General features: G+C 35.4%; 1 protein-coding gene across 2 annotated transcripts; it reads right to left on the bottom strand.

Annotated features, from left to right (window-relative positions):
• Nucleotides 1–823: 823 nt before the first annotated feature.
• On the bottom strand, nucleotides 824–10,100 carry LOC114392870 (pleiotropic drug resistance protein 3-like). Of its 2 annotated transcripts, XM_028354117.1 has the most exons (24): nucleotides 9,335–10,100; nucleotides 8,877–9,000; nucleotides 8,632–8,717; nucleotides 8,142–8,226; nucleotides 7,738–7,897; nucleotides 7,565–7,641; nucleotides 7,433–7,486; nucleotides 7,234–7,324; nucleotides 6,667–6,968; nucleotides 6,186–6,467; nucleotides 5,783–6,096; nucleotides 5,526–5,686; nucleotides 5,339–5,442; nucleotides 5,100–5,253; nucleotides 4,876–5,010; nucleotides 4,701–4,774; nucleotides 4,281–4,613; nucleotides 3,895–4,185; nucleotides 3,485–3,568; nucleotides 3,120–3,253; nucleotides 2,738–2,965; nucleotides 2,029–2,200; nucleotides 1,681–1,935; nucleotides 976–1,288 (listed from the first exon to the last, which is right to left on the bottom strand). In XM_028354117.1, exons 1-24 carry the CDS (start codon nucleotides 9,673–9,675, stop codon nucleotides 1,022–1,024), a joined length of 4,308 nt encoding a protein of 1,435 aa, XP_028209918.1. In that variant the 5' UTR covers nucleotides 9,676–10,100; the 3' UTR covers nucleotides 976–1,021. The 2 variants fall into 2 exon arrangements, with proteins under 2 accessions (XP_028209917.1, XP_028209918.1); XM_028354116.1 differs by having other exon boundaries at nucleotides 824–1,288; nucleotides 5,526–6,096.
• Nucleotides 10,101–11,542: the final 1,442 nt, after the last annotated feature.

The raw sequence follows: 11,542 nt of genomic DNA, 5'->3' as shown, positions 1-11,542 counted from the left end.
TCACAGTTTACTCCAACCATAAAAAGGAGGAGAAAGAAACGTCTCCATTCACTGGACAACAAGCAGGTTGTTGCCTTCTGCACTTCTCAAGTTGTTTCTTGTACTTTTTTGGAATTTTCTTTTTTACCTTTCGGAAAGAAAAAAAAATACATTCTAGAATGTAATTTTACTTTTTTGGATTCATCATTTAAAAAATAAAAGAAAATGTAAAAAGTAACTAGAAAAAAAATGCAGGAAGCAATAGCCCAATAAACATGACCACACCTGTCAAAAATGGACCAGCCCAACAGTCCATCCAATTGGACCTAAGATAGTATTAAGGCCAGTCCAGTAAACAATTGTTCCAACTTCTCCCATTCTTTTTTTTTAGTTTTTATAATGAACTTCTCCCATTCTTTGATTTGATATAATTTATATAAGACAGCTCCTAGCATGGGAAAGCGTAGATTGTGTACCATACGAAAGTTTTTTTGACCCTTGGATATGATCTGTTACTCGAAGGGGTGGCAGAATACTGTGATCTCACCCGTAGCTAATTTTTTTTAGAAAATAAGTATAGTTTAGAGGGAGATGCGGTGGAGCAGATCTTAGACTTTGAAAAAAAATCCAAAAAAAATTAGAAAGAGAGAAGAAGTGAAGCGGATCTGACCTTGAAAAAAAAATACTCAGATGCATGAAAGAAAGAGAAGAGTGGAAAAAAAAAAAAACTAGAAAGAGGTAGAAGAGCGGCAGCAGCACAGGGAGGTTGTGGGTGTGGTGGTGGTGGTGGTGGGTGTTGCCACCGGCGGCGAGGAAGAGACAGCGAGATGAACAAAAATTGAGAGTCCCGATAAAAAATTTAAAATATATTTTTTTTCTTATGAAATGAGTCTGGTCACAGAACCACTGTTATTTTTCTGTAGAGAGAGAGAGAGAGAGATCTTGCTAATCTATGTAGCCACATATTTCTATATTTCTATACATGAACATTGAAGCCAGCATACTGCAGAAGAACCAAACTGTGTCTTTGTCTGTGTCTATCTTATCTCTTTTGGTAATTCATTTTCTTTATGAAATAGGCAAACAGAGAAGCGTAGACAATTGGGTACACAATGAGCACCACAGCCACAAGGCTTAATCTGTCATGCCGGAAGCCATAGTAATCTCTTAAAAAGGAACCAACTGATTTTCGTTCCCCAAATACGAGTACCTCCTTCTCTATGTCTCCATATTGTGAAGTTAGGAGGCCATTCAAGGACCAAGCAGTAGGACAAATCCAGTAGCACCAAACCCACCATTTAGGAATTTTCTGCATAAAAAAACTTAGTTGTTATGTCAGGCTTTAAAGCATCTTTCTTATCCTTATTTTCCAAATTAGTGTTGTTTCTGTGTGCATCATGCTATAAAGAAAAATTCAAGTAATGATTATCCATGATAGTGGTTTTGATTATGAATTTGATGTTGATAGACTCTATGATCTTTCAACAATGGAATGGATTACATTTTGGGAAAGGATAAAATTCATCTTTAAAAGTAAGCATTTGACTGGGATTGGATTACTAAAAACTTGGGTTTTGCATCAATTTATGCTTTTCTCAACATGTCAATTTTGGATCCAAATTCCCCAAAAAAAATCTTGGATGCAAATATAATATAATTAAGGTACAAATTCAAGCCCTTATGGTGCTATAAAAGACTTACCGGTCCTGGCATGAGAAATCCAGAAAAGAGATTGAATATGGTGTAGACTGCAGTCGACAATACAGAAGCTATATCGAGATTTGAGCTCATCGACATTACCATCATTCCAAGATATACAAAGTATAAAAATGTACAGAATGTGGTGTAGAAGTACCAAAACACTTTCTGAACTGACCAATGGAAACCTATCATTGGATATGTGATAGCCACATATAAAATTGATTGCACCAAGATATATGGTATTTCAATGGCCACCTACATTAACAAAAGAATATCACTGATTTAATAACATTACTGATTTTCCTATCAAAGAAGTATCACTTGAATTTGCTTGAAGTGACTGCAAACCTGTGCAAATGAATAAGCTGTGGAAGAGTACATTCCAGCGAATTTTTCTCGGTACAAGACAGCACGCTCAGTAGCCACATATGGTAGAATTGTTGAACAGTAATTTAGACCCAAGAATATTACAGCAATATACATTGATCCAAGTACGTTGAACAAATCCTGCTGATTGTTTCTTTAACCATAGAAAAGGTATATATCAGCACTTTCATCTGTACAACTTCAACACTACACTAGAATCGTGTTAACACTAATGTTGTCTGCATCATGAAATTCACAGTTTAAGAATGCCTTATGCTGATTGTGCCTAATATGTTTTTGATATAAAATATATGCTGTCTTATGTTTTCAAAATGTATTAATAAGGCATGCTATATTGCTATTCATGGAACTTGGTAGAGTAATTTACTTGTTTCTATCTATGGTTATCACAATGAAGAAGCTGAAATTACTGTTTTATGGATTTCAACTTCTCTCTGTTGAATGAACTTATCAAAACTATAAGAACTTCATATATGTTAACTTTTTTCTGCCTGATTCAGTTTGCTGAAGACAGACAGTGGAACAGTGGACATATTTGGATAAAATGTTGCATCTACATTGTCTTGAGTTAGAGGTTGTGGAGTTTCTTTTAACATACATATTTATTTTTCCAGATAAAATGAAAGAGTCATTTTCTGTGCAAATTATAAGTATAACAAAACAAACTTACATTTTATTCCCTTTCTGCCAGAATACTGCTCCAAACATGATTGCACAAACAATCATGAAAATGAAACGAGTTAAGTTGTACTCAGGACTTCTCCAATAAGACAAGTGTTGCTTCCAAAGGCATGCCATAAACTGTCCCAAACTATTTTGTGGGAAGCGAGTTGAAAAGTGCAAGTCTTTTGTACCTGGCGGTGGTTCACTCAACTCTCTCACCAATTCAAGGGTATCCCTAGAAACAGAAACAGCAATTCAAAACTTGGGATCAGTGTTTTCTGAAATGTGTGATCATTACCATTACAACTAAAACCAGATATGGCATGTAAATCCTGAAAAACAGAAGTTAATAAATTTGTTAAATGAATAACAGTTGATTGAATTCTCACCGGCAAAGGTGTGACTCTTTATATATTTGTGCAAAATCTATTTTAAGTTCTGCTTCTACAGATGCAGAGGTAGCTTCCAACATCCAGGTTGCAGGATTATAATTGTCCTTGATCTTTGGCACCCCAGGTATATTCTGATGGACAGTGAAATTAGATACAAATTTCAACAACATAAGTGAAGAAGTGAGAGATAAAGGTAAATACTCCCCTAAGGGCAGTTTTGAATATTAGTCTTGTGACCAGTTTGATAGCAGTCACTTGCATGTCTAAGACTATTGTAAGAAAAGGACATTTGAAAATAAGACGATCATTGATTTGTCCAGAATATAAAATGCTGTGTACTTTACTGCTGGGTTTGAGCATACCTGAAAATATTCAATCAGTCTACTTGAATGATGGCCTAGCATTCCACTATAAATAATCCGTCCTCCAGATTTCATTAGAATCAACTGCATGAAAAATAACTTCTTTTTAGTTGCTGACCTGTATATTATTTCCCTTTTCTACATGCTAAAGAAGGTAACATCATGCATTTTATTTCTACATTTGCAAAGAAGGGAAGTCAGCTTTTGCTTCTTGCCACTTCCAATTCTAGAAGCAAAAAAATCAAGATATTTACTAAATCACAGAAAGAGATGCATGCATTTATTTATTTTGTAGGGTTTTAGACTTCAGTAAATATACTATCTTATTCTGTACGTAAGATAGAGACTTATTATAAATTTCCAAAGCTGTTATTTCACAAATATTATCAACAGAAGGCACTTTGGACTACCTCATCAAAAGTCTCAAATATGTCGATGCTTGGTTGGTGTATAGTGCAAACCGTCGTCCTGCCAGTGGCAACAACATTCTTCACTGCACGCATAACAACTGCAGCTGCTCGAGCATCCAAACCAGATGTAGGTTCATCCATGAATATTATTGATGGATTGGAAACCAGCTCCACTGCAATGGTTAGTCTTTTACGTTGTTCGGTAGACAAGCCACTTTGGCCAGGGATGCCAACTAAACAATCCTTTATACCATCAAGTTCAATTGTTTCAAGGACTTCTTCAACAAATTTCTGCTCAGTAGATATACACAGAATTTAGAAAGTTACAAAATACATCTGTTATCTGGGAAAGAGAAACCACAGTGCAAGTGATAAGGACGTCATACCCCTTTCGTGACAGAATCAATTTCTGTTGGCAACCGCAACCAAGCTGAGTATGTGACAGATTCTTCAACGGTTATATATGGAGAATGTATGTCATTCTGCTCACAGTAACCTGAAACTCTTTCAAATGTCTTTTGCACTTTGGGGTAGCCTCCGATTCTTATATCTCCTTCAATGATACCTCCAGTTTTTCTTCCTGAAAGAACATCCATCAGAGTTGTCTTTCCTGCTCCACTGACCCCCATCAGTGCAGTGAGAATTCCTGGCCTAAAGGCTCCTGTGATATCACAAAGCAATTGTAGCCTTTTCTCATCGGAACCATGTTTTTTCATCTCCTGTTCAGAATGACAGTTAAAAATCTAAATTGACAACATTTTCAAATGACATCAAATCATGAAAAACAAGATAGGTGTGCTTATTACCGGAGGAATGTCAACAAAATACTGAACATCCTTAAATGCTATTGACAGTGGCTCAAAGGGCAAGACCATTTTCCCTGCATGACCAACCATGTAAAAGATACCAAAAATCCTTATTATTTTTGCTTGAAAGAAAGAACTCTTCTTTGAGATAATTTATCATAGAAGCTTTATTCACCTGTGCTTTGATTTTCCCTTGGTGTGTGGCCAACATCAACAGTAACTGACTTCAGTTCCACACTATTGCTTGTTTCTCGTTCCCTTAGTTGAGAGAGCCTCTCTTTTGAGACTAAAGCTCGAGACATCTTAGGCTCTGAATACATTTCCCATAAATTCAGTGGATTGAACAAAATAATATAACTGTTTGATTTGTTTCCTTGTATTAACTTAGACAGGGCTTACGTTTTATGTATGATAATGCCAAGACAAATCCAAAATCAAATAGTATGGTGAAACCAAGTAGGGCGCCAACTGATATCCAATAGAAGTGGCTGTCAAAGTCTAAACCATGACTCCTAAGAACCTCCCTCCCTTCAGTGACATTTCCCACTTTGATCTGCAAATAAAAAGGAAAGTAATATAGATATATACATAAGACTGACCTATCATGAAGCTGAATAAATAATTGTCTTAGAAGATACCTTTTGCCAGCGAGGAGCAAGAAATTCATTTAGTGTTATTCCTATTTCCCCATATGACATGGGAGAAAGCCAAAATCCCCACCTCAACCACCGTGGTAGTGATGCTGCAGTAAATATAACTCCATGAGACATGAGTAACTTTGTAATTAGTACAACATTTATAACTAGGGACTATAAAATTGCTTACGCCGAGGAAGAATAAAGCCTCCAAACAAGAACATCAGTACTAAGACCAAGGAACCAACAGTTGTAGCTGCAACATCAGTTTTGAAAACCGAAGCAAGGCAACGACACATGGAGGTTGATGACATATGCAAAGTGACAAGCAAAAGAAACTGGCGGAGGAACCTAATCCAATAAAAGAGAGAGAGATAAGAAAAACTTTGCAAAATAAAAGAAAAGAAGGCTATTTTGTGTGTGCATGAAATTAAACAATGTACTTGCCTTGTTATTTCAGGGCTGTAGCCTATAACATAATATGTTACGGATGTCCAAACTATAGAATCAAGAACTGAAAATGGAATCTTTAGAATGGCAGATGGAAGGCAGTAAGCCCAAGCTGGATAGAGATAGAATTCCTTCTGCTTATCAACAACAGGGAGTCTAGTAATAGTCATGATCAACTCTGCAACTCCATTAGTCATGAGGCGGACAAGAGTATAGTACAATGAACCCAATAAATAGTTTGCACCTATCAAGTCCACAGTCCGCTGAGTACGTATGAAGACTGTCATTGTTATGATAGCTGTGATTGTAAGCTGCAAAATGAGAAAAGGAAACAAGTAAGATCAAAGTAACTGGTTGAAGTATTCGGGTGTCACTTAGCTGGGTTGAACTTGATACTAACCTGTGCAGTTTTAAAGACATAGATAAATGAGTTCCGTTTCATGAGAAGAATCTCTCTCTTCATACAAGCTTTAAACAAATCCAATTTTCCCAAGGAGTACTTGCTAAATGATAAAGCATTTTTATGGGATTCAGATTTATCATCTGGCCGTGAGAGCTCATCATTTAACATTCTCCCCCAATAACTTGATTTGAATATTTGAGAGAATTCATCCACTGAAACATATTTGTAAGGAATATCATTGCGGTACCAGTATTGCCTTTGATCCTTCTTAGAGATTACCTGTACATAGTTGAAAATTTTCATTTGTGAGGCTATGCTATGAGGACAAAGTGGATTAAACAAGAAGGAAATTTCTCTTGAGCTTCGGCTCAATGGTAGCTAAGTACTCAACAAAAGTTAAGGTCCAGTTAGCAATGCCTGGCTCCCTATGACACACACAAAAAAAAAGGAGAGAAGAGGGGATCATTTGTTATCTCACCTCTTGAAGAAAGTCTGCCACTCCTTTTCTTTCCGGGCACCAGAAACCACAATCCTTAAAAAATTGGAGTGCTTGACTGCGGGGGCCATGGTATACTATCTTCCCCTCTGCCATTAATATAAGATCATCAAATAACTCATAGGTTTCTGGTGCTGGTTGAAGGAGTGAAAGCACTGCAGTTGCATCAGTGATGTGCACCAATTGCTGGAGACATGTAACTATTTGAAAGGTTGTGGAGCTGTCCAAGCCAGTTGATATTTCATCCATAAAAAGAGCTTTTATAGGACCCACAATCATTTCTCCTGTCATAGGATTTTGAAAGAAAAAAATTAAATGGATACATTGAGGGGAAAATATTATGAAGATGAAGAATAAATAGTTTATTTGCAGCCTAAGCAGAAGTTTCACTAGCCTTCAGTTTATCAGTGATCATTGGTCTAGTAAAGAGGTGAGGCATTTCATATGTTTTCAGCCAGGAGTTCTTATAGTTACAAGGAGAATATTGAGTTCTGAATTTTTCAATTACAACAAAGTGGCATATAAAACATTATTTATCATTCCTCATACCTGTAGTTAGCCTTTTCTTCTGTCCACCTGAAATGCCTCTATCTAGAGCATCACCTACCAGTATGTCAGCACAGATATCCAGTCCAAGAATCTAGGATATCAAAAGTTTGTATTCACGTGTCAAAAAGGATAGAAACATACTAAATGAACCACTCAATAACTATGTACTCTAACTCAGCCCTGCTTGAAGCAGATTTACCTTTAAAACATATTCAGTTTGAAGATTTTCACTTTGTCCTTCAACTGAAATTGCCTGCAAAAATATGGTTATTTTATTTGTAAACTGGTTGTTTGGTAATTATGACATATGAGTTTTACAAACTAAAATTACCTTCATATAGGTATCAATATCTGGGTCAGGAATGATCCCTTCTTCTATTTCTCTCCTGCTGATTTCAGCCACTAGATCTGCAATACAAAGGATATATATGAATGACTGCCGGTACTGTATTAGTTACAATTTCGTGGATAATCAAGGATTGAGTAAGAACTAAGAAACATTACCAGCTCTGCCTCCAACACCCTGGCAGCGTGCCGAAAAGTCAATCGTTTCTCTCACTGTCATCTCTGGAACGTGCAGGTCATACTGGCTTATGTAAGCAGATGTTTTTTGGGGAACAAATTCACCTAGCTTGTAACCATTGTAAGAGATTTCTCCAGAAACCTGAAGATAAGTAGAAATAGTAGAATGTCACAGGGATTGCAGTATAGGGAAATTCAGCTTGCTCAATTACATTAGCTTCTGAAGGACTTTTAGAATTCCTTCATATAAGAAGAAGCATTAATTGTAGTGCTAGGCATAATCCTGATTAGTTTATGTTATGCTCAAACAAGTTTCTATATGATTATGATCAAACTAAATGAATATTGCCAATGATTTCACTATATATTGTGTTTAAAATGCAGACCTTGAGAGATTGCTCTAGTTTTCCAGCAAGTGCCTTTAACAAAGTGGTTTTCCCACACCCTGGTGGACCGAGAAGAAGAGTAAGCCTGCACTCAGAAACATTTTTTATTACTTAGCAATTTGGCCCCTTTTATTGTAAATTTTATCATAATATTTTTTTATGACAATACAATATCCATGCTTAATAGAGTTTTCACAAGTGAATTTTAAGGGACTGAATTTTTAAAGACTGAAAACATGTGCTTGAGACACATTCATGTGCACATGAATACTTATTTTGTCAGTAACTAGCTGAAAATGAGAAATACTAATAACACTCTTTACTATTGTTTAAAATTCATTTGTAACACATTAAATCATGTGGGTCTCACTCCCAGTCTTACTCTAAATGAGTTACAATAAATTTCAACCAATAATAAAAAGTGTGTTGTTAGCATTTCTAAGTTATCTCGTGTTCTAAAATAACATACACACATAACATATTCACCTACCTTGAGGGCTTTATGATGCCACTGACATTATTCAGAATGCTTATCTCTGCTCCTTGAGAAGTACACGATATAGTCTTCATGAAACCCTGTTCAATTGATAAGTTTCGCCCATTTTAGCATGAACGGATGCAAACATTTCTTTCCTTTTTTTTTTTTTTAAGCTTGTGTCTCTTAACATTGCTTTATATAGTATTAGGTGTCATAGGAGAGTGGCCAGCTTAGGTTCAAGGAGGAAGCGTACTTACAGAAAGTGAGCTAGAAAAAGAGTTCCAAAGAGTTGGCAGTGCCTTCCCTTGAACAACCTCACATTCTGCTCTTACATTCAGGTTCTTGTACTTGACCTCCACAGTAGGTAACTTCACATTGACTCTGAAAACAACCAATTTGTCAATTCTTGAAATAAAGTGCCTACATCAACTGGTACCCCATCTATGTCTCTACACAATCAAAGTGGGAAACTGAATAAAAAGAAAACCAATCAATGGGGGAAACACAAAAAGGAAGTCTCTAACATCAAATAGAAACTTGAAAGCAGGTCAAAAGCTATCCTAATTTAGAATTGAATCCATACCAAGAAGACAAATATGTCAATACTCAATACCCCACTCTACCAATTACTCTAACAAAATGTTACCCCTATTTTGTTTGCAACAACAGAAAGAACATCTTTTGCAGGTTGATCAAGGCAAGTTTAAATAAATACCTGTCCATCCTTTCTCTTAGTTTCTGCAGCAGTTGGAGGTTATCATTCTCAATGTGCTTGATGAGCTTGTCAATGAACAAACGCTTTTCCACAGCTCCAAGCTTGGAAACATCAGCCACCCTTTTGCTTCCGCTTCTCAACGTGATGACGGTGCTGCTGCTGCTTGCACCCTCCTCCTGACTGACATCAACAAAAGAAGTCTTAATCCTTTTGAAAGTTGGTAGTTTCTCTATAGCAGCCCACTTGGACTGAAGCTCCTTATCTTCCTCCACAAAGGAATCTGCATCTCTCTCAAAGGTCAACACATGACCTTGAGTTCTTCCTCTTGGAGTTAACTCCATTGGAAGAATTGAACTTAGCTTTGCTTGAAGCAGTAGCTATTATTGCTGGAGCTGTTAAGCCTCAAGCTCCTCACAATCACTGATATGATCTCAGAAGTTGCCAATGATTGTTACAGATTGTGGGGGGATGCATGGAAGGGAGAAAGAAAAGTCTTCACTCAGAAAGAAAAAACTAAAGTGTGTGTTTTTGTTTCTCCTTTTAAACAAGGAAAGCTCTTGTGTGAAGAAGATCCTATAGTAGCCACCTCTTGTGTGGCCCCCTTGACGGGGAAACAATCCAATCTGGTCGTATGATTGTCAAAGGTGCATTCAATTGCATAAAGAGAGAGCTGTTTTGTTACATCTACAAGACCAAAGAAGAGTTGTTGTGCTTGTTTAATTTGGGGTGCCTCTCTCTCTCTCTCTCTCTCTCTCTCTCTCTCTCTCTTTCATTTAGTTATTGTTTTTTAATCTCCTCATTCATCATTGACCAGCACAGAAAGTACTTGTGCAGATTGGTTTTTTCCCATGAAAGCATGTTTTTTAGTTCATATTATAATAACATGTTGTCTTTGAATTGAAGGTAGTAATTGGAAAAGTGATTACTGCAAACGGTTGTTATATCTTTTACGTTAAACTATTGCTCTTGTGATTTTCTCTATTTTAAGTTTTTTTTATAATATTATTGTTATCAAACACTTATCAATTTTATTAATCATTAATTTTTGTTAAAAAATCTAACTGTTCATTTTTAATATTTTATTCATTCATATGACTCAAATTTAAAATTTTATTCAAAAATAAATAAATTTAATATCATCTAACTACTTGTTAATGGTCTATTGACACAAATTTTATTAGTGAATTAATATTTCAGAAAGTATTTATAGTAATTTTATATTTACATATAAAAACTAAAACTTAAAATGGGATCAATTTTACTTTTGTCTAAGCTAAAGTTTTTCAAGCGTAAGTGGTGATAACCCAAATGTGTCTCTCCCAAGAGCACTTTTGTGTTGTGATTTTATTAAAAAATATTAAAAGTTAACTTCAATCTAATCAGCGTTCGTTTAGCTTGGGTCCGCCAAAGAATATAATATATTTATGAAATTACGATGCGTAGCTATAATAAGTGCTTTTCTGGATGAAGACGCCGAAGATGCATATCACTTGGCATTTTTTTACTGACGGTGGAGCCATGCACTTTCCATGAAGACGAGGAAAGAGGAAGGAAATAACCATATAATATAATATTATAACTTTCAATTATTAATAACGTCAAGTTATGTGCCAAGGAAAATGTGATGTTATTTATTTTTTTTAAATTGATAATTTTTATTTTGTTCAACAAAAGATCAAATTTGAATTTAAATCCTCTTTAGTCACACCAAATTTTCTTCAGCAAATTCACGTAAATTCCATTTCCAGCATGAATTTGTTGAATAGCTAATTAATATGATAATGCATGTGGACTTTCAAAGATCAGTGGCGGCTGGATGAATAAAAAAATATATTGAAAATAGCCACTGACTTGTTTTCAAAGTTGTGACTCATCTAGATATGATATGAGATCCAAGAATTTGCTGGACATATAGTACCTGTAATGTGAAAAGCACATGATGATGTATTCTATCCTCTAATGCTGCTTGGTTGGTATTACCTGCACAAATTTCTAAAATCATTTAACAATTAAAAGTTAAATCGGAGGATGATTCTTTTATGTAACAATAAAATTAAAATTTAACTTAAATACCCTAACAGTTTAAAAAATTACACTATTGTCCAATAATAAATTAAACATGTTCAGTAAAATTATTAATTTTTATAATAATTAATTTGAAAGTTATATATGGTGATTTTTAATTAATTGATAGTAAAAAAAACTATA

Source organism: Glycine soja, chromosome 17, assembly GCF_004193775.1.
Source record: "Glycine soja cultivar W05 chromosome 17, ASM419377v2, whole genome shotgun sequence".
Classification (NCBI taxonomy): Eukaryota; Viridiplantae; Streptophyta; class Magnoliopsida; order Fabales; family Fabaceae; genus Glycine; species Glycine soja.
The sequence above is the reverse complement of the archived record's forward strand: the minus strand, read 5'-3'. Positions and strand labels throughout refer to the sequence as shown.